The sequence below is a fragment of the Lampetra planeri genome, chromosome 22, assembly GCF_965212315.1.
Source record: "Lampetra planeri chromosome 22, kcLamPlan1.2.h2, whole genome shotgun sequence".
Taxonomy (NCBI): Eukaryota; Metazoa; Chordata; class Hyperoartia; order Petromyzontiformes; family Petromyzontidae; genus Lampetra; species Lampetra planeri.
The window spans coordinates 2375591-2397553 of NC_136128.1; the positions used below are offsets into that span (position 1 = coordinate 2375591).

General features: G+C 50.4%; 1 protein-coding gene across 2 annotated transcripts; it reads right to left on the minus strand.

Annotated features, from left to right (window-relative positions):
* Positions 1–285: 285 nt before the first annotated feature.
* LOC144724929 (regulator of chromosome condensation-like) lies at positions 286–19358 on the minus strand. Of its 2 annotated transcripts, none has more exons than XM_078604247.1 (10): positions 19180–19358; positions 15175–15292; positions 13006–13193; positions 11521–11700; positions 10497–10593; positions 8862–8984; positions 8125–8280; positions 5826–5945; positions 3856–4008; positions 286–2955 (listed from the first exon to the last, which is right to left on the minus strand). In XM_078604247.1, the coding sequence occupies exons 1-10, from the start codon at positions 19291–19293 to the stop codon at positions 2789–2791; spliced, it is 1416 nt and encodes a 471-aa protein (XP_078460373.1). In that variant the 5' UTR covers positions 19294–19358; the 3' UTR covers positions 286–2788. The 2 variants fall into 2 exon arrangements, with proteins under 2 accessions (XP_078460373.1, XP_078460374.1); XM_078604248.1 differs by having other exon boundaries at positions 19194–19318.
* Between the last annotated feature and the right edge of the window lie 2605 nt (positions 19359–21963).

The following is a 21963-nucleotide window of genomic DNA, read 5'->3' on the forward strand; positions in this document are numbered from 1 at the left end:
GGCTTTGCCGGGTGCTGTGTAGGCACGGGACTGCAAGGTGTGGCCACGAAATGGCAGAGTTGAGAATCACCTCCAGGTAGGGGTTAGTGGGGTTTTCTCCATTCATTTATTGGTATTGGCTGAACATCCCAATGCAGCATCCTCCTAAAGAGCCTTGAGACTCAGCGAGGCTTGCAGTGTAAATATTTTGGATTACTGTCATTACAATATACATATGGCATAATATCCATTTATTGCAGAAATGACAATTAGGAAAAAGAAATTGCAAAAGACCACAAAGCAGCGCAATGTAAAACAAGAATCTTTATAACCACCAATTATGAAATCATTTCAAAACTTTCATCGAAATTCAAGCGATCCCTCCGAGAAAAAGTTTTCAATGACACCAGCGACTGGCGTTGCTAAATCCTCACTTCAAGGCCGTCGATTGGCATTCACTGGTCACATCAAATAATTTTACGCAGTTTGATCCGAAGTAAAGCCATCAATCCTGGCTCGAATCCCAAATCCGAGAGAATAATCCATTAAAAACAAGACCTTGGCACAAACCGCAGTGGCATCGTTCGTCCGAGTAATCCAAAGCACTCGGACCACCTTCGTTAGAGATTTTGAAAATCATGAGATGCTTCTGTGAGGTACAAAAGTGGCAAAGACAGTTGTTGGGGTGTCTGCCCGGCTGCTTGCAATCTTGGTTGAAGTGACGTTGGGTCAGATCCGAAACCTTGAAGACGAGCCGGCATAAGCGGCCAGATCTCCCCCCCCCCAAATAAGACTTTATTGTAGATTATCAGCTTTAGTTGCAGAGCACAACACAAGCGTAACCTCTAAAACCGTAAGGGGCACAACATGAAGTGAACCTGATCCAATAACACCGTAAAACACTGCTGCCAATAATTTCTGTTAAAAAAAGGAAAAAGCCGACCTGAAAATTAAAAGAAAAAGTAAAACAATTCCCCTCGCACGTGTCATACGCCGCCGCCGACAATGTTCCCCGTAACGGCAGATATTCCATGAGAGCACAACATCCTCGCGATGCGACTGGTACAACTCGTAATTATATGTAAAAAAACAATTTTAAACGCTAACACAAGTGGCCGCACGGGGGGAAAGGCTTCGTACGTCGTGACATTCCCTGCGCAGACCCCAAATTTCGACACGTTTCTCACGACGCGTTCCACTAAGTTCACACGAACTCGGCGGCATCTGCACATTTTGGTTAAATTGCACGCTTGCAAACCTGCAAACTTTTTTCCCACATACACAACGATGGCATATTGCTGGAGCAGCCCTAGGATGCATATTCCCAGCGGAGGGTTCTCGGGTAGAGGCGGCGTCTCGAATAACCGGGAGGGGAAGACCTTGGAGGCTCGTGCAACAGCCACTCTAGCCTCGGTAGAAGAAGAGCGTTGGGGTCAAACCTCTACTACTACACCCACTGTTGCAGGGAACACACACACGGGGAAGGATCAACAGGATGGTGCCCACAATTTACTCCGTCATTGAGAGCTGTTAAGGGAAGTCACGTTTCTCGCTTTACCACCGCATCGCCCGGGCGATGGCCAAGTGTCTGATAACTGGACCAGGGGGGTGATGATGGGGGAGAGAGGCTTGTCGGATTAGCTGTCCAGCGAGTGGCTCGGTGATTGTGTGGGGTGCATTCCGGCTGGAGAACGATGCAAACAAGTGGAGGCCATCACGGTATACGTGTGGTTTTCCACTGGATATTAGCAAGAAATAAATTGGGATAAGCTGGCCTCACAAGGCATCCGAATCTGTCTCGGGCCAGGCAGGGCCACAGTGGGCAGGGAGGAGAGGGGGGTGCTAATGACTAATTCATGGCACGTGAAGTCTCAACTCGTCCGTGGTATGGCTCAGTTTCTGCAATGGAAAAACAACCTGGCACCTCCCAAGCACCAGGTTGTCTCGACACAGCACCGTTGCGTTGCGCTTTCAGATGCGCTTCTGCGGCCGTCTGGAACGCTCTTCCTTCCAGCATTAGGAAGTCACTGGAGCTATGCACTTTTAAATCATCATCTAGATTAACAAACTCACTTCTTTAGAACTGCTTTTTGTCTGTTGTCCTTCCATCCCGCACCTCCGATGAGCACGGTTGGCTATGTACGGTGTGAAAGAAGTTCAACGTACATACATAGCGGTTCGGACGTGCCAGAAAACAACAGGTAAAAAGCTCTCCACATGGCTGCAGGTCCAATTCACCAGCGCAAACAGCCCCACAGGGATTTGGCTATTGCACCAGCACTTGTCGGGCACGCACTCAAAACAATGACAATCACGGCTACAGTTACCTCCTGTCGTTGGGGGGGGTTCGGTGAGGGTGTGGTTCAGTGCGCAAACATCGCTCGCGGGCAAAAAAAAAGATAGGAGCGAGTCTGGTGATGGTGGATTGGCGGTACTAAAACTGCATGGGAGAGCCGTGTATTGCGGTAAACGAGAGCACCGTGACAGCAAACCGTGGGAACGCGGTGCACAACGTGGTTACCGCCGTGTATAAATGGGGCGCGAGCGCGCGCGGTATATTATTGCGACGCGTTGTGCTTTTTCGGGGGCGTGGCAAAAAATCCATCATTAGCGCCCGCCGGGTCTCTGCTCCGTGCCTTCACCGGACCCCGCACTGACCAGCGTGGGCGGAGTGCGGTCAGACGACTCCCCCCCCCCCACCCCCCCCCAGACACAACCCACCACGGCAGAGCGGCGACCGCCCCGATCGCAGCGGCCGCTGGACCAAACGTCACCGCGCGAGCGTGTCGCTTCCTCGCGGCCGCGCGGGTCACGAGCGCGCGACCACCAGCACGGTGTGCTGCCCCCCGCTGGAGGCGGCCAGCACTCGCACCCCCTCCAGCTGCTTCCCCTCCATGCGCTCGGGGCTCCAGGCGTCCTCGTCGTCGGCGCGGCCCAGCTGGTGGTTCGTGCCCATCCCCCACGCGTACACGGAACCTGCAGAGGGGCGCAACCCAAAAGGGATGTTCGAGCGCGGCGCCGTTTACACCAAGGCAAGGCTCCCGCGTTTGGCCTTAACAGACTGTTGGGGAAAGTGCTGTTCAGCGAGCAGCACCTATGAAGGCCGCCAGGGCACACGAGGGGGTGGATGGCCAGCACCACGCCGAGCCGCCTTTGTCTCGCCCAGTGGCGACGTTTACACACCGCACCAGGTACTTATTTGAGGCTGAGTTGACCTAGGGGAGGCCCAAGACCGGTTCAGATAATCGCTATTCCTGGTGTTGGCCGTGAGCAGGAATCGAACTCGGGTCACCAGGTTCGTAGTGCAGCGCGCTAACCACTACACTCCCGCTCCCCACATTACACACAGACACACACACGTGTGCCACCGTCCTGCCCTGGCAGCGCAAGGGGCAGCGACGCGGGCAGTAGCAGGTTTTTCCGCTTTTGTTGCCAAGATTCACGGTTCGACACCCGCGGCCCGCCCTGTCTACAACTCCGGGTGTGTAAACCGTACAACAGTACGCTCACCGTCTGCTTCACAGTCGACGTTAAAGATAAATTGGGCCTTGAATGGGCGGCCACCATTCCAAAAAGGTTGAGAACCACTGGAACAAATTAAACCCACTGAACTAGGACGTGGCTACAATTCCACAGCCAGTCGCCGACTAGACGACAACAACCGTGAATAAAATGCAACATTCGGACCGAATCAACGCTGCGTGAGACCAGTCCAGAGAAGCCACCTCAGCCAAACGCTGCACTGCTAGCCACCAGCACGATCACACGAGGAGGAGACATGAGGAGGGAACAGGAGGCAAAATGCACAGGGAGGGAACACACGAGGGACCACAGGAGCAAACACGCACGAGGAGCGAACAGGAGGGCAACGCTCACCGTCCTTGGTGACGGCGTAGCTAACGCTAGCGCCGCACGCCACGGAGAGCGCGGGGCCGAGCCCCGGCACCAGCACCGGCTCCATGGTCTCTGCCGCGCCCTCCCCGAGGCCCAAGCGGCCGTAGTCAGCTCGGCCCAGGCTGTAGACGCGGCCTGCGGTGGGAGGGGAAACACACGGGCGGAGAGCCGGTCACGGGACAGTGGGAAAACGTATTTAATAGAGGCAGTCGGTCAAAGTTCCTAATGGGGGTCCTAAAGGTCTCTTTGCGAGTGCATACATCACCACGGTTGTTTTATTGATATAGCTTCTACATGCTGCCACATCTCAATACGTAGAGGGGAGAAAAGGCCTTGAGCCTCGACTAGAACAGGGGCAATGTGAGTTCCAGACTAAGATGTTGAACTTCGTTCGCACCATACGTAGCAAACCGTGCGAATCGGAGGTGCAGATCGTGCCAATTGGAGGGCAGCATCAGAAAATGAGCGATGTTCCACTGACAGAATGGTGAGTGGGAGCCTCAACAGAAGCCCTCGGGTTCCTGCAGCGGAGAGTGCATGGAGGGAGTAGAGCGAGCTGAGACGGGAGGGGGGAGGTAGCGGTGAGAGGCCATGGAGAGGATCAGGTGCCAGGCAGTCCCAGTCCAGTACCGTATTGTAGAGCCGCTACCGTGGCTAGCCGCAGTAGCGGCTGCACAGTACTGCCCAGGGTTGCATCTTCCACAATTGCCTTGTTTGAACATTTCTGGTGATTTCAGTGGGTTTTATATTTACCTTTTATATCGCCTTCATAGCAAACACATATATAGTATGTTATATCGTGTAAACCTCAAAAGATATACGATTACAAGCTGTAAATAGATTAAATTTCCTCATTGTGAAAATGGGATTTTATTTGGAAAAATGCAACTTTGTAGCGGTGGCAGATCATAGGAAGAGGGGGGGGGTTAGAGTCAAGGATGTAATGGATGGGAAAAAGAAATGGGAAACGGAAGAGGAAAAGAGAAATAATGGGAAACACGAGGGAAACGATGGAAAAGGAGCAGAGAAACTGGAGCAAAAGGTCAGAGAGAGATGAAGATCGGGAGGACGAGGCTACACAAAGGGCCTCGACACCGCCGCAAGGAGCGGCAGCGGCGTCTGTTTCCACAGTGGGCGGCGAGGAGAAGGGAGGGGGTTCGGAGTGGGGGCGGTCACACGGCAGTCACGTGACATTTACGGGAGGCGAGAGCCAATTCAGAGAGATGAAGTAGAGCCCCTCTTAAAGATTACCCCTGTTAATGACTAATCGCTTAACGGGCCTCAGTAGAGCCCAATGTGTAGTGTATAGTAGTGCATAGTGTAGTGTATAGTAGTGTATAGTGTAGTGTATAGTGTAGTGTATAGTAGTGTGGTGTATAGTGTAATGTATGGTAGTGTAGTGTATAGTGTAGTGTATTGTATAGTGTAGTGTACAATAGTGTAGTGTATAGTCGTGTAGAGTAGTGTATAATAGTGTAGCGTATAGTGTAGTGTATGGTAGTGTAGAGTAGAACCCCTCTTAACGACCACCTCTGTTAACAACCAATCGCTTAACGACAGGCATCCATAGAGCCCAATGTGTTCGCTTACCGACCATTCCCCTGTTAACGACGGGCTGTTGTCGGTACAGTAAATAATGAATGCATTAAATAAACACGTTTCTTTTAATATTGTGTTTATCACGTTGATGGTATCTTCATGTATTAATATCCATTGTTTAAATATTATAAAGTACGTTTTTTGGGTGAAAAAGGGTAACTTTCGATGCAGCCGGAACTAATTAAGCCCTTTAACGTGTATTGCCTAGACTCACTTAATGACCAAATCACTTAACGACCGGTCTCGTGGAACCAATTACCGTCGCTACTGCATAGACGGACAGACCGAGGGGGGGGGGGAACCCCGCCCGCATGAACAGTCCCGGTGGTGTTTTAAGGACCCGTGGCCAGCACCTTCCGAGTCGAGGCAGAGCGAGTGATGTTGTCCTCCAGCAAAGTGGCTCCATTTGTTGGTGGAGTTTTTGAACGCGGCGAGCAGCTTCGGCACAAAGAGGCACTTGGTGCTGAGGGTTCCTGCATAGTGGGGCGGGGGGGGGAGGGGGGGGGCAAACGCATGCACTGTTGGTTACTTTGCGAGACGCGACGCAGCGCTCCATTAGTTGGGCAGAGCGGCGATTAAACGGATAGTGCGGTGTGAGAAGGGGATCAAATCTGCACACACTATTAATATTACAGCATCCCCTCCCCCAGAGATGGCGATTAAGGATGTGACCTACACAGCACGGGCGCCTCAACAAAATGGCGAAAACGTGACATATCATGCGCATGCCTGTCAACCCCTTATCAGTGCCCTACCTTATTACAGACCAATTCAGACTTTTTTGGTCACCACGTGCCCAAATAAATCTCAACTTTTATCCTACAAAGTCCCAACGCAAAGGAGAAACACACAAATAGACAAAACAATTATTTCCCGTATTGCAACGGCTGTACGCCGTACGGACCTGAAAACTGAATCTCCCTGTACAAGAATATTGGTAAACCGTATGCGTTGACAGATACGCGTACGAAATAAAGCTAATGACAACCATATCGGCAGCTTTGCTAAATATCACCGCGCTTTATGTCAGAAAAATTGTATTTCCTGACAAAATATTTGTGAATGACAAATATCAAATAATAAACAGCTCCATTATCAGAATCTAATTATCCTGGAGAAATCCGATGAGCTATGAAGCTCTTCTGTTCACAACTGTCCAGCAGGGGGGCGAGTCATTAAGTGTTGGCAGGCTGCTCGCCTATACAGATGGTATCACGGAGAACGAGCGAGCTGCCTAGATGAGTGCGAGTGTTGTTCCCCGTTAGGATTTTAATTAACTATAGGCATCCCTCGCATCACGTGCGACACGCATTCCTGGAAAACAGCGCTCAAGTTGAATCACGCTGGATGATGCCTATGTTCCCACAGGCATTCATGTTATAAGGGGGAGTGCGTTACCAAAGAAAATTAAGTATCCTTACATTACTTTAACCCCGAAATTACAAAATGCATATGAATTAATACTTAATAAAATTATGAACATTCCAAAAATTACTTCACAAGGAGTTGAATAACAAATAATAATAAAGAAGATAACAAATATTTATACGTACTAAGATTACGTCATAATTAGTAACTTCAGGATCTTCCTGAATGCCTCCGTGAACTGCTGGGCACTGCTTTGAGGAGGCGGTGACGCCATCAGAAATACTTTCTGTTACTTTTTATTTTCATCATTGAAATTAATATTTAATTTAGAAAAATTTGAAAGTAATTATTTTTTTTTCCTGAGCGCGTAACTGTGAAGCGCACGGCGTAAGTGTGAAGTATGTCCCTAAAAGATAAATCGCGGAACTGGGAATTCACGCTATGGGGAGGGGCACATTACGTGAGGGACACCTGCACTCTGGAATCTTCGTACATGGAATTGTCCAAACATCCCAACACAGGACCCTCCTAAATTAAGAGTCTTCAGTGAGGCACTGATGAATAAATACATTTACAACAGATGTTAACGTGCGCACGACAGCAAGGGCGTGCGGCGCTTTGTCAATGCGCTGCTGGATAAAGGCCTCCCCCCATGCTGTGAGTTGTGGGGGTTTTGGGGCTGCACTTCACTATGCTGGTCACTGCAGGCTGGTGAAGGGGCTGACAGGATTGAGGTTCAATGCCCTGTAGCAATCCACGTCTTCTGGTTCTTGATGCGGTGCACGAACCATGACGCCACTGCTCTACCCGCAGTGCAATATGCAATCAATAAATGTGTCACAGCGGCTCAAGTAGAAGCAGCTGGGTTCCGTAGAACTATCATCAATCTGCTGCATTAGTCATTCATTTGAGAGTTAAAATTGAAGTGCACTCATGCTTTGGGTTGCCCAGTGCGTGTTTTGGGTCACACACGAGTGCATTTACACCCAGAGCCAGAGGCACAGTATGGTTGGCATGGGCCCTGGTAAAACGAATGCAATGGGCCCCCCAACCCGCGTCTGATTTCAACCCCTCTTCGTAGCCCTGCACTCGAGCCTTCTGGCCCCATAGGCGCCAGTGCAATTGTACCGCCGGCACACCGGACAACTACGCCACTGGCCAGAAGATGAACCACCCTGGTAACGTTTCACCGGCATGGTTCACACTGCCTGCCCCCCCCCCCCCCCGGGTACACAGGCGGAACCCCTCCCTCCCTCCCCCTCCTCCTCCTCGCCGTGGCCTCACCCAGCTGGTAGTAGTTGGAAAGGCCGAATCCGTAGACGTGGCCATCGCGCGAGACGGCGAAGGTGCAGTAGGCGCCGCAGAAAATGTCGGCAAAGTGCAGCGCGCCAGTGCCCTTGGGGGCCTTGAAACGCAAGGGCTGAGGCACCAGCAGGCGCTCTGCACACGCGCACGCAACAAGGGGGACGGGCACGCGGGTGCACGTTCTGCTCAGCGCTGGTGCAGAGAGACCCCGCCGGCCAGTCAGTCCTCCCGTCAGCAGACGTCGCATTGTCGAGCACTCTCCTGACGGTGATGTGCGTCAAAAAGTCCGAGAGGAGAGCTATCTGTCTCAAAAGCCACGAAAGCCAGTCGCCCCGCTGCAGAATCGTCTTCAGTCTGTCGGCTATAGATTACATCATCGCAGGCCAGTCGAGAACTGAGACAATTAGACTGGCTTCAAGTCGAATAAATGTCTATAAACTGTAATCGACGAGAGTACGAGTGGTTTTGCTTCATCTGTCCAGCCCTACCCACGATTAGCCCGGGTATAATCAAGAGCTGACTGTGCGTTCATTATGATTTTCTGCGTAGTGCCCAGATGACCTGGCTAAGGTTACCAACTCGTCAAAAACAAGGCCGGCTGCTCAGTGGAGAGGGAGAAACAGCAGAGACGCACACACGGGAGAGAGGAAAAACCGTTGAGAGTTGACCGCCAACGGAGATTCTAAAATTCGAGACGCCGCGCTCGTCACGCTTACCGAGGCCCCTTCTGCCGCCACGGCACGAGAAGCATTCCGGGACCCTCCCCAGCTGTCCCTGCTCCCCACAGCCCAGCGTGTAGAGGTCTCCGGACTGCGACAGCAGCACCAGGTGATCGTTACCTGGGCAGAGACAGGGGGTGGGGGGGGGGCAGCGTTGGGGCCACACGGCGCGTGTCAGGGCCTCACGTCGACGATAACGTAGCGAAAGTGTTTATGGAGAGGCATATATCCCCCGCGGGTTCACGCCAAGGACGCGTTCCCGAAAACTAAAATGTGCATCCATGAAGCCATCTAGATATACAAACATAGACATGACTTCAACCGAGATGATGGATTCAAATTTAGCAATTAGTGGAATGGTGTAATTAAACAAGTTAAATTTTAGCTGCCGTGCAGTTTACTGCTAGACAGCTATTTTAGATTTAATTTTATAAACATATCCATACTCCCAGTCTGTTACCCCACATTACCACACGTTGTTTTTTAGCCTGCACATTTCAGTTTGAACTCTATGCGTTACTAATTTACCCGGCAGCATAACAAGAGGCGGCTTATCTACTTCCACCATCTACAATACAAAGCCTCAGTTTGAACTCCAATCGTTGCTCGGGGTACACAACGCTACCTCCCAGCCCACACCCCGCCCTCACACTCACCATGCCCCCTCCCCCCATCCCCCCCGCGACTATATAATTACTCGTCACAGCCACCTCTGAGACACACTTAAGCGGTTGTGCTTTCGCCAAGTTGTCCCCACCTGAAGGACGCTCGTGTTGCACCCGAAACGTCGTGATTTCAGTTATTTTTCATTTTTACCTACATGACTTTGCCGAAAAAAACAAAGAGTATGGATTTCCCTGCGCTGCCTCGCCTCTGCGTACTATGTTGAAACCTCATATCCTGTCTTGGTGTCATGGTTTGCACACTGGCAATGCAGAGGTCGCCGGTTCGATCTCCAGGCACAGCAGTGGATACAATCCGAGCAAGTTTCCCAAATCCCCCTCCCAGCCGCTGTCCACCTACGGCAGAGTTCGGTAACCTGCAAGCTCAGCAGCAGCATGCGGCTCTTAAAGGACTGCAGTGTGGCTCTCGAAAGTCGAACAAAAATGGCTCTTCTTGTCATTTTGGTTGCCGACCCCTGAACGTGGGAGTCCAGTTCACCATGGGCAAGGGTCAGCAACCTGCGGCTCCGAAGAAGCACACAGCTCTCTCCAAGGACTCTTTCGTGACGATATTTATTGAGGACCGTCTCGTATTCACAGTCTCATATTCACCGTCTCGTATTCACATGCAGTGGCAGCCTTTAAAATATTGGGGGTTTTTTTTAACCAAATTTCTTCTTGTTTTGATTGCCGACCCCTGACCTAGGATAATTAATGAGTTCACCGCCGTAAGTCAATCGGCAGGTCGCGTGCGGTAAACTGCACTCCCATCTCTTCCAAGACGTCTGTCGAGCGTGGTAAGATTCGACCAAATGCCCACTCGATGGGGCTCCCTCGAGCTTCCTCTAGCGGAGGCCCTTCTGTCAGCAGTTGCCCAGCAGTGGCCTGAGCGGGGCTGCATATTTACCTGTTACCACAAACTTTGCCCAGCAAGGAGTGACCTTTGAGATGGGGGTAGAGAGTCTCTTACCGGACGCCACCTTCACGATGGTCGTCTCCAGGGGCAGGAGGGCCGGCAGAGGACACTTCTCCATGGGTTTCAAGAGGCCAATCACACCATTGTTGTCCTGCAAAGCAAGGGCACACGTCCGAAAATTACAGGCAACTCTCGATTCTCCGCAGGTGGATTATCCGAGTAGTGGACAAAAAAAATAAAATCTTTCACATGCACGCCGGTTCACGAGTTGCTCCTCACTCACCGAGGGTCGGCGACCCGGTGCCCACGTGACCACAAACGCCTCGGCAAGTAAACGGATTACTTTAAAAAGCAATAAAATCAGACTACGCATTCTACATCATTACCCTTATTCTAAAGCCCAATTTGCATATTTTGAATTATCTCTGATGTTTTTGTTTCATCCAGGATACACCTTATCCCCCCCCCCACCGTGACCCAAGATAATTGACAGTTGCGAGTTATAGAAAAAATTCTGTGAAGTCCATGGTGACCTGCCTAAGATGATGATCTCATTTTCATCTCAGGGTCCCATATAAGCAAGGCTGGCTGCACCAGATGATTAATTAACATTGCCCCGCAGCACTGGGCAAGGCCTGCTTGTGTGTGTGTGGGCTATGGGAGCGCCATACCCTCACTGCGCGGTGGCTGTGTGCGTGCGAGTGATGTATGAGCAACGAGATTGTGCATGTCTGATGGATAAGCGTTGTGTGTGCCGTGGATGAGTATTGTACGTGTGTATGTGTGTGCGTGGTTGCTGAGTGTCATACACGTGGTAGATTGTTGTGTGCATGTACGTGTGTGTATATGTGTGTATGTGGATGGATAAGTGCCGTGTGTTTGAGTGACAAGTGTTTGAGTGATGTGTTGAACGTGTGTGATTGATGATTGTCTTATGTGTGTGGTGGATGAGTGCCATACGTGCGGTAGATCATTGCCGTACGTGTGTACGGCAGATGATTGTTGTATGTGTGCGTGTGGTAGACGACTGTCGTACGTGCGCACGCGTGGGTGCGAGATTGCTGGATTGGCGGCGTACCCGGAAGGTGCCCCACACGTAGACGCTGCCGCTGTGCGTGAGCGCGGCCGTGTGGCTGTCGCCGGCCGACACCTGCACGACGCGGTCGGCGAGCTGCACGACGCCGGCCACCGCCTCGTCCTCCTCCTCGGCCGTGACGCGGCCCAGGGCCCCCTCGTCGTTGCAGCCAAACGTGAGCACCTGGCGGAGGGAGAGAGAGAACGGCGCCCGCCACCACCCCATCCATCATCATCATCATCCGCGGGAAAACCCCTCGTGACCGCGGGCCTTTCGATCCGTTGTCTCGCAGCGGACAAGAGGAGCTGCCTGCAAGCGAGGGCGAATTCATGTCTGTGGTGGTCGTTCCTAAAAGCTCCTCCGAATTCCATTTCACAATCCACCGCTCAGCCACCACCGGTACACAAGCACACCAAGGGACTGTTAGCGTACGTACGTTGAACGTCTTTTGCACTGTATGTAGTGGTCAACCGCGCCAAACGGGAGGTTGACTAAATTCACAAAGGGTTGCCGGGCACAACCAACGATGAACATCATTGGGGCACCAGTCTGGCCGTCGTCAACACAGAACAAGCCCCGGGTGGGTGGGGGTGGGTGTGCTATAACTCGCAGATGCGACATCGCCACCGGCGCTACACGAGGGACTGCAGGATGAGGTCAATGGGACCGCCCTCCCACGCGGGTGACTGGCCGGCAGAGTTGCAGTGGAAAGACAAAAATTTGGTTAAAGAAAAATAACGACAGCTGATCGGGGCTTTTTGGAAGGCGACTCTCTCTACTCGTGTGTTTGTTCAATAAATACCAAAAAGCACAAACATGCTTTTTTGGTATTTATCAGCTAAACGCTCAGGCAATCAGAATCTTTATTCATCCTGGAGGAATCCGATGAGCTATGAAGCTTGTTTTCACAGATGTCCAGGAGTGCAGTCAACTCTGAATTATCCTGGATTATGGGTGGGGGAGGAGTGGTCCAATACAATATAAAGAATGATCATTAAAAGGAAATGAAAATCACATATGTATTGTTTAACCATATAGAATTCATCTTCCACTTTATTTTTCTCAACAAAATCGGTTTGCTTGCCGACATGAGTTAGAATTGCCGTGAACGAAAAGTTAATATTTTAAATCTCACAACCAGGTAAACTCTTGCAACAACACCACGGGGTCATTAAAATTACGGGAGTAACACCACACGAAGACAGGTCCCCTTGTGCATGGGGTAGCGAGGGAGAACACGGGGCAGGAACCCGTGGCAAGTCGAAACCATGCAAAACTGGAACCTGTAGTAAGCTGGAATTTGTCGAAAGCCAGAACCGATGGCAGGCCAGAATTTATTCCAAGCCAGAATTGATTTCAAGCCGGAACCCATGGCGTGCTGGAGCTTGCTGCTCGCCGGAACGTGTGGCTAGCCGGAACCCGTGGGCTAGCCGGAACACGGAAGGCAGGGCTGTATTGTGGAGGCATGCGTCCGCGCGGTGCACTCACCTGCCCGCTTACGGTGAGCACCACCGTGTGCATGCCGCCGGCCTCCGCCTGCACCGCCTTCTCGGAGAGCGGCACGAGCGCTGGCCGCTTGCGCTCCGTGACGGCCGAGCCCAGGCCCAGCTGCCCCACGTCTCCCTCGCCAAGCGCCAGTACCTCCCCGGGGCTGTGCGCGTGCGACGGGTGCGACACTGGCGGTCCACAAGCGTGCGCACACATACACACAAACATACAAACAAACAAACAAACACAGAGATCAAGGCAGGCACGACACACGAGGGGTGGGTGGCCACCGTCACGCCCAGCCGCGTTTGTCTCCCGAGTGGAAACGTTTTTACACATCGCACGAGGTACTCAATTGAGGCCGAGTGGACTTAGGGGAAGCCTTGCTTCGTCAGAAACTTCACGATTACAATGTGCAGACAATTCCTTGTTGCATATTCCTTGGTGTGGCAGGAAACCTGTGTGCACACAGCGAGCGCACAGGTAGAGTTTGGAGTTGTAGCACGTGTAAATGCCACCGCAGCTCAAGAACCCCCCACAGAAACATTGTGCACATTTATTTTAAATAGAGAGTGGCAGTCGGTCATAGGCAGAGGAAATGAGGAAGCTCTTGAGCCCGGACTTGAGTAAGGCGGGGAGTCGACTGCAGATTGCTGGTGGAAGGGAATGCTATATTGTGGGGGGGCAGCGGAGGAGATTGAGCGACATTCCCTAGTGTATGTTGCCTGGAGGTTTGGGGGCTTCACACAAGGCTTCCCGTAGAAACCTACTGCCATTGATTACATTTTCCACAAGGCACGGCTCGGCTTTCTCTATTAATGTGGCGGCATATATTAATAGCAGTAGGTCTCGTGGCTCGGGTCTACAGAGACAAAGATAAACAACAAACGCGGCCCACACACGCTAGCAGTCCACCTACCAGGGATTTCAGTATTTTCCCCAGGGGAGACGATAAAATTGCACGTGCGTTTCAGGTCACCATCGCACCGCAACAATTAGGTGAAAGGTCAACGCTTCACGAGAAGCCTGTGCTCATTGCGCGCGCGCTTCGTTCAGCTCGCGGAAAGAGGGGTGGTGTTGTGTTTTAGCAACCGAGGACACAGCTTATTTACGCGTCCGTCCCATACCGTAGCTAGGTTAAGACATCCATTAATATAGCTCAGGCGGTGAGCTGGCCGCAGGTTTAAAGCGTCTGACGAATGCCTGCGTGACCACCGATGGAACATTGTTGACATTCAGCGGCGCCCACCCTGCCCAGGCAACCTGACTGAGCAACGCTGCTCAAATAAACGCTCACGTGAAATAAGGTTGTTAATTGATTGTTTTAGGTAGTTTATTTTACTGGATCCATTTCTGGATGCAATTATCGATTCTAATAATAAAGGAATTAAATCATTGAATCCAGCTAAATTTGAGCAATAATTGAACAGACTTGCAGGCACGGACGTTCAAACTGCACTGTGTTCCAACGTGTTTGGTCACGTGACAAATCATTTCATACAATATATACCACATTCGCCAGATTGTAAGACCATTTTTCTTCAATATTCTAAAGCAAAGGTATTGCGTCTGCCTTATAGTCCGGTGTAGCCTGAAGTCTGGTGCCCGTACATGGAAATTACAACTGCGCTCAGCATCCGACCAACTTACCACTCACGTCTATGTCACCGCCAACAACACCACACAGTCTATGGACCACGCTGTACATACGTCATATGGTCTCAACGCCACTCAAGCCTAAATGTCACTCAGTCCGCAGAACGGATTTTAGGAAGTGACTGGAGAGGAAACATTTTACCAGTACTGTACACAAATCATTTATGCAATTTGTTTTACTTTTCCATCTGAAGACACAATGGGAGTTCTGCCAATATATTTGAATCTGGCTTGGGGCAGAGCAGGGCCAGGTGTAAGTGTAATGTCATATTCATTGTGGGTGACGTCAGTCGGCACACTATGAGGGCAAAGCATTGCCACATCGTCTTATGCGCGTTCCCGCTCGTTCACTGCACTCGATATCAACGGCACGGCTCGGGTTTTGCAGTGGAAAAACAACCCGGCCCTTTCCGATCCGCGCCGGGGCACGGCTCAGGTGAACAGTGGAAAATAGGAATTAAAGAGTCCCCAACAAGAAGGCTGTTACCAGGTGGGTGCGTGGGTTTCTCTCACCTTTTATCTTCTTGGCATCCGTGTGCCCAACCGAGTTCTCATTTTTAGGCAACTCCCTCTTGAGGGACGGACGTCCCCGCTTGCCAGGCATGCTGGCCGTGCCGCTTCCAACGCTAGCCTGTGGACGTGATGGAGATTGGCCTCAATCACACAGCTGCTGCCATCATCCGGTGTATTGTGTCTCCAGCTCTCGCTCGTGTCCGAACACCGCGTAACGCGTGGCACGAAGAAGGCCGTGTTAGAAGTTAACACAGCAACACCGTAGAGGAACACGCAACAGCCAAAATTGGGACTAAAATTAAACGGTAGTTTGTTTAAGCATACGTACATGTACAGCCCTTTTGTCACTACTACTGAATGAGGGCCTCCCTATGCCGTGTGCAGGATGTGGATCTTATTTTGCCATACTGGTCAGTGTGGATTGCAAACGGGGAGCATAGACAAGAAAACAGGTGGAGAGAGCAATTGATTTTGCTACAGTCCTCTGCTGCCCACCCACATAGTCCTGCAGCCGATGAAAGGAACAACTTTGTTCACGTGGTGACCCCATTCGAGCACTATCTATGGTCACATCTCCCAGAATGCTCCTGATCTCGTCAGAACCCAGAAGCTAACGACTGAAAGGAAACACTATTTAATTAACAGAGCTATTTTCAGGATGGTCCTGCCAGGTTTTTGCAGTCGGGGTCAATGTTCCGATTTGTAATATTACAAATCGAGTCATTTGCAGATCGTTTTTCAGCATTGGGATGTTTGGCGAAGCCCAGTTTGCACTGCATGTATAAAGGGCGTCCAATAATGAATACACAGGGGGGTTCCCGATATACGTCGCCACGACGTACGTTGTTTCGTGCTCACGCCGCAAAATTTTTGAGGAACGCAACGTAAAATGTCCCAACACATATGCCGTTACGTCGTTTTCGACTCGGTTGAGCTTAATATAGAAAACGTACAGCTCGTATTTTGCACATAGGCATTGTTTACGCTCTTACGGTCCTTATCCCCCCTCCCACCCCATTTTCATTACTTTTTTATAGGGGAAAAGTCCCCGTTATACACCGTTTCGTTAAAAGTAGCAACTCTCCGATCCCTAACCCCGATGTATATCCTTGCCTGGTATGCATGGCCCGGTCGCATCTGAAAAATAAGTTAATGGCTCAGTGGGCATTCTCTAGTAAAATTTAATATAGTTTTATTTGTATATATTTTTCAAGCAATTCGTTTACCTTGCCTATAATTTGCACTCCTATTGTGTTTTTGTATTGTTTGTTGTTGCATTTGCTCTCCAACACACCGTTGTGCTGTACTAGTAATGAATTGGCACGTTGTTTACGTGACAAACCTTACTAATTGGCTGTGTCGGGTGGTGGCGGGTTTTACGACACAATTATATTTAACCCCGAAAAACTACGTATTAAACTGCCTTTTTTCAACAGTTTTATTTAACGCGACTCCTGTTTGTCGTGGTCAAATCTTGGATTAAAAATTTCGTCCACTTCCCGTTGTCCAATCAATTCTACATTTTGCACACGTACTCAGATCCGGGGACAATGCATGCCTGTAGCAAAATCGGCATCAATTAATTCGCTACTTTAAAACAATTAACATTTTGTAAGGACGCCTTATTATTGATATATATTTGTGCAGGTAAAAAACGCCTCGGTCCCCAAACTCTCGAATCGCCTGCTCCGTGTTAACGAGGTACGGAAGTCATCAATTAAGTCCAGTATGCGTTGGTGTGGGAGCAGGCACCGCATCATTGACGTACTTCTCGACCGTGAGTAAAACGAAGTTGTTAATACAACTGTTGGTTTTTAAAAACTTTTTTTAAGAAGTTTATTAGCCTTGTGTTGATATTTTCGCAATATAAATAACATTACAAGCTGAACATTTATTCGATTGAGTAATCATGGAAATAACGGAGATGTCACACTCACTGGAGACTGTTTCCAGGAGGAATTGTACGCTCCCTGTTAATTCTACGTTCCTTTGCCAGGGCCCAGTCTCCCCAAGTCGGAAACAACAACCTCCCCCATAAAGTTAAGACAGGTGCGCCGGAACTCTCCTTGCAAAACACCTCTTTGGTGGGCAGCCACGAGTTTAACATACGAACCCAGTTATGTATTGTCCCTGCAAGGAGCCCTCAAAGTGAGCAATGGAGGTGACCGAACATGCTGGGAGCTATACATGCTCTGCTGCTTTGGTAGAAAATATTCTCCTCCAGTACAGGACTTGATTGGTGTGGCTACGGTGTGAGCGGTTGATATTTAAACATAGTTTGTTGACCTAATAATGTGGCCAGGGGCCGAATTAAATGAATTTCCGTCCTGCCGGGCCGGCCCATAGGGTTCTCAAAACGGTGTTAAGCGATTTCGTGAGCGCATGGCCATGCGTTGCATGATTGAATGATACCTTTTCCATCTCGATCCCATCAAACTCACGAATGAAAGTTATTCAGTGATGATGTTATTATCGGTGGAGGTGCCTTGGCAACTTACGGCAAAGCGATGCGAATAGAATGGCCTTGAGCAGCAGCAACAGCTGGCGAGGCACCACGTGGTGGTATCACAAAGAGCGCCCTTGTTGAGTTTGCCCCGTGCTGTTAGACCCGTGCATCGCTGGCCGTGAGCAACAAACCAAAACTATACTATATTGATTTGAAGCTTTCGTGACTGCAGGAATCCACTCTTTGGTTCTTTCGGTAAAGCCACGTAGGTATAAAACAAAATAAATCACGACGTTTCGATTGCAACACAAGTAATCATCATCAGGTGGAAAAACAACAGCAAGAAAAAGGGGTTTTTTTCACTTCAACAAAAACAACTTTTTCTTGCTGTGGTTTTCCCACCTGATGACGATTGCTTGTGTTGCAATCGAAACGTCGCGATTTATTTTATACATCCGTGACTTTACCGAAAGAACCAAAGAGTATCAAACCTATAGAACTAAACTATTTCTTTTATTTTACAAGGTAAGGCTTACTGAGCTACATAGAGCTTTTTTTCCCCACACGCGACCTGCCCATAAATGATAGCCCAACGAAGTGGCTTAGCACGTGCAAAGTTGTAGCAGCTAAATACTCCACACCCATGTCTCTAAATGTGCAGGGGGATAACCCGGAGGGACCTGAGAAAAATCCACGCGACCACGGGGAGAGAGAGACACGCAAACTCTAAATACACCGCAGGCACCAGGGTCGGGCTTGAAGCCCACGAGGTCCTTCATACCAGGCGAGGTAGTTCAACATCTCGTCACTACGCACTGCTGTTGTATTACACTGCAGCCCCACAACCGTTTGCTCTAGAAGAGAGGTTTCGCCTGCCTCGCTCATCATCGTCAGCCATGATCAATCCACTGCTAGATGACGGCATTCCCCCCCCCCGCCCAAGCCGTCACACTATATCGAGGTGCTGCGACGTTAACGATCCATACAGTTCCTGGCAAGACGAGTCGATTTGTTGTATGAAGGGGTGTGTTGCTGTACGGGAGGTGTGCGTGGTGTGGGCGTGTTGACGATAAAGGCGTGCACGTTTTGAGGAGTGTGCACCGATATCGTGTGGCAGAGGGTGAGGGTTGTGAGCGTGTAAGAGCGGTGGCGAAGTGGTTAACCAGCTCGGCGATCAGAGTTCGATTCCCGCTCACGACCCAACGCCGCCACCGACGATTATTGTAACCGGTCCCGGGCCTCTCCTCGGTCGTCTCGGTCTAAAATGAGTTGAGCACCGGAAGAAGACAAAGGCGGCCGGGCGCGTGGTGGCAGCCACCGACCCTCCGTGCTTTGCCTTGCCCGGCACACCGTTCGTGCTCACGGCATTTGCTCCCACAGGCTTGTTGAGGCTGACACGGGGGGGGGGGGCCTTCATCTGTGTGTCCCGTGTGGGTCCGGCTCCACGTGGAGCCTGCGACAAGGCCGCGCGCCTCTCCCGCCAAAGGAGGCAGCAGCCGTCGCCTCGCCTCGCCCGGCGGCGGCGGCTCTCATCCCTCGCCTACTCGCAGCCCTCTCACCTGGCGAGCTTCACCTGAGAGGCGGGTGGAGAAGGAGATAGGAGGGATGCGGGATCTCCTGGAGTTGCTGTTGTTGCTGCTGCTGCTGTTACCGCTGCCGCTTCTCCCGCTCATTCATTGCGCGCCGCGACCTCTGAACCCTCAACCCGGACGCGAATCTCGACACGTGACGCACACCACGTGGGGGCGGGGGGGCAGAGGGGGTGAAGGGGGAGGGGCGCGAGGGGGGAGGGGCGCGAGGGGGGAGGGGGCGCGAGGGGGTGAAGGGGGAAGGGGCACAGGGATGGGAGGGATAGCACGGAAGGTGTGGAGGAGGAGGGGGGGCACGGGAGGCGGGGGACCTCGTGGGTGGGGGGCACGGGGACCATGGTAGATGGAGGAAGGTGTGTAGGAGGGGGGAGGGGCTCGTGGCTGGGTGGGACCGGCAGGGGGCGCTGTGCTGCCACTCGCGTGCCATCACCGGGGGAGGGGGGGTGCTACGACGAGCGGTCTCGGGGAGTCGCGCGGTGGCGCCGCTACCCCAGGGGGGCGAGGGCCCAGTGGGGGTTGTCTGCGGTCATGAGCCCTGGGGGGGGGGGGGGAGGAAGCCAGTAGGGTCACAATTCTGGGCCGGATGAAGATGTTGTAGGCCCCTGGGCTACAAGGTACTGTGTGAGCCCCCCAGTAATATTTTCAAAAAGAAAACATCGTTGAAGAAAAAAAATATTTTTTACAATTTTACAATACTCTTTGTTTTTTTCGGTAAAGTCACGTGGGTGAAAAATACATTAAAATGACAAATAAATTAAATCACGACGTTTCGGAGGCAACATAAGCTTCCGTCTTCAGGTGGAACCGTCACAGCAAAATTACTGTATCAGTATTTATTTGTTTTAATTTGTATTTATTTTTTACCTACGTGACTTTACCGAAAAAACAAAGACTACTGAACCTGGTTCGAAACGTCGTGATATATTACTTATTTTATTTTTCTACCGACGTGATTTTACTGAAAGAACCAAAGAGTATTTTACAAGGCTAACAACAAATAAAATTCAGCATTCACAAATTAAATCACTTTTCACTTCATCTCTGGAGGCCCCTGGGTTTGCAGCCCCTGAAGCCCCGTGCCTTGATCCGGCCCTGCTTAGGACCCGTCCTCGACACGTGCATGGACAACGCCGTGGGGTCGTAGGGGTTTGTTTGACCATACTTCACGGCTCACGCTGGTTAGCGTGGATTGGTGAAGGCGGGGGAGCATAGCAGATCGGGACAACAAAGGATCGCCGCACTGTCTGCCCATCACAGAGCACCGCAGCCGCTGTGACAACCTCTGTGTGCATGGTGACCTCTGTGTGTGCATGGTGACCTCTGTTGCCCAGCTTCAGGTGTCCAATTATTATTATTATTCAGGCTCAACCTTTGTCTAGCTCAGTGGTTCTTAACCTTGTTGGAGGTACTGAACCCCACCAGTTTCATATGCGCATTCACCGAACCCTTCTTAATTGGAAAAATAAAATATGATTTTTTCAAATTCAAAACATAGGTATATGTTTTACTGGTGCACAAAATGAACCGTGCATCAACATCACTGTGTTCAAAGAACAAAACCAGCAAAACATGATTTTCACACAAAAACATAATAATTAATACTTACTGCAAATCAGTGTGACTTCTGCTGTTGCCTTTCAGAGACCAATTCAGAAATGTGCGGCTTCACCTTGGCAAGTGCCACTCTCATGTCATTTTCGCAACAAAGTCTGTTCCTTTTCTTCGTTTTTATGTCCAGCAGCCTCGAAAAGGATTGCTCGCAAAGATATGTTGTAACAAACGGTATGAAAATCTCCAGGGATTTCTTAGCAATAACAGGGTACGTTACCATTTGTTGACACCAAAACGTTGAGAGCGTTGTTGTTCTGAAGAGTTGCTGTTGAACCTGGCTCTGCTGAATTTCAATGATTTCGTCGAGGTATTCATCATTGACATCTGCTGTCTCAACACTAAACGTGAACGGCTGTCTCACCCATGCTGGATATGACTCTCTTGTAGGGAAGTATCCGTCGACAGACTTTGCAAGCTCATCTAAGTGCGTGGCAATTGCTTGCTTCAGTTCCGCGGGTACAGAAATGTCTCCGATTCCAGATACATCTTCGATCTTACTTACATAGTCTTCCAGCAGGGGAAAGTTTGCGAAGTTATCGTTCTCTGTTCATCGTTTCCATAACGGTAGCTTTTTTTGAAAAGCCTTCAGGTTTTCTTCCGCTTCAATAATGTTGACTCCACCGCCCTGCATCTGCTGATTGAGATGATTGAGAGCTGCGAAGATATCAGCCATGTACGCTAAAATGAGAATGAACTCAGAATTTTTGAAGCAATCTGCATGACAATGTTGGTGCTCTTGCAAAAACAGGGCTAATTCCACACGCATGGCAAAAACACGATTCAGCACCTGTCCCCGGGATAACCACCGAACGTTAGAATGGTACAGAAGTACCTCGAATTCAGAGCCCATTTCTTTACACAGCTCACTGAAGATACGGTGCCTCAGATCACTATTTCGCACATAGTTCACGCATTCCACTACAATTTTTAATACTTCTGTCAGTTTTGGAAGCAAGGTTTTTGTTGCCAACGCATGCCTGTGCAGAATACAATGCGTAACAATGATGTGTGTTGCATCGGCTTTCACTAGCGCACCAAAACCAGACTTTATTCCCAGCATGACTGGAGCTCCGTCCGAACAAACTGCAGAAACCATATCCCACGAAAGATCGTTGTCTTTAAAGAAGTCATCCACAAGTTTCT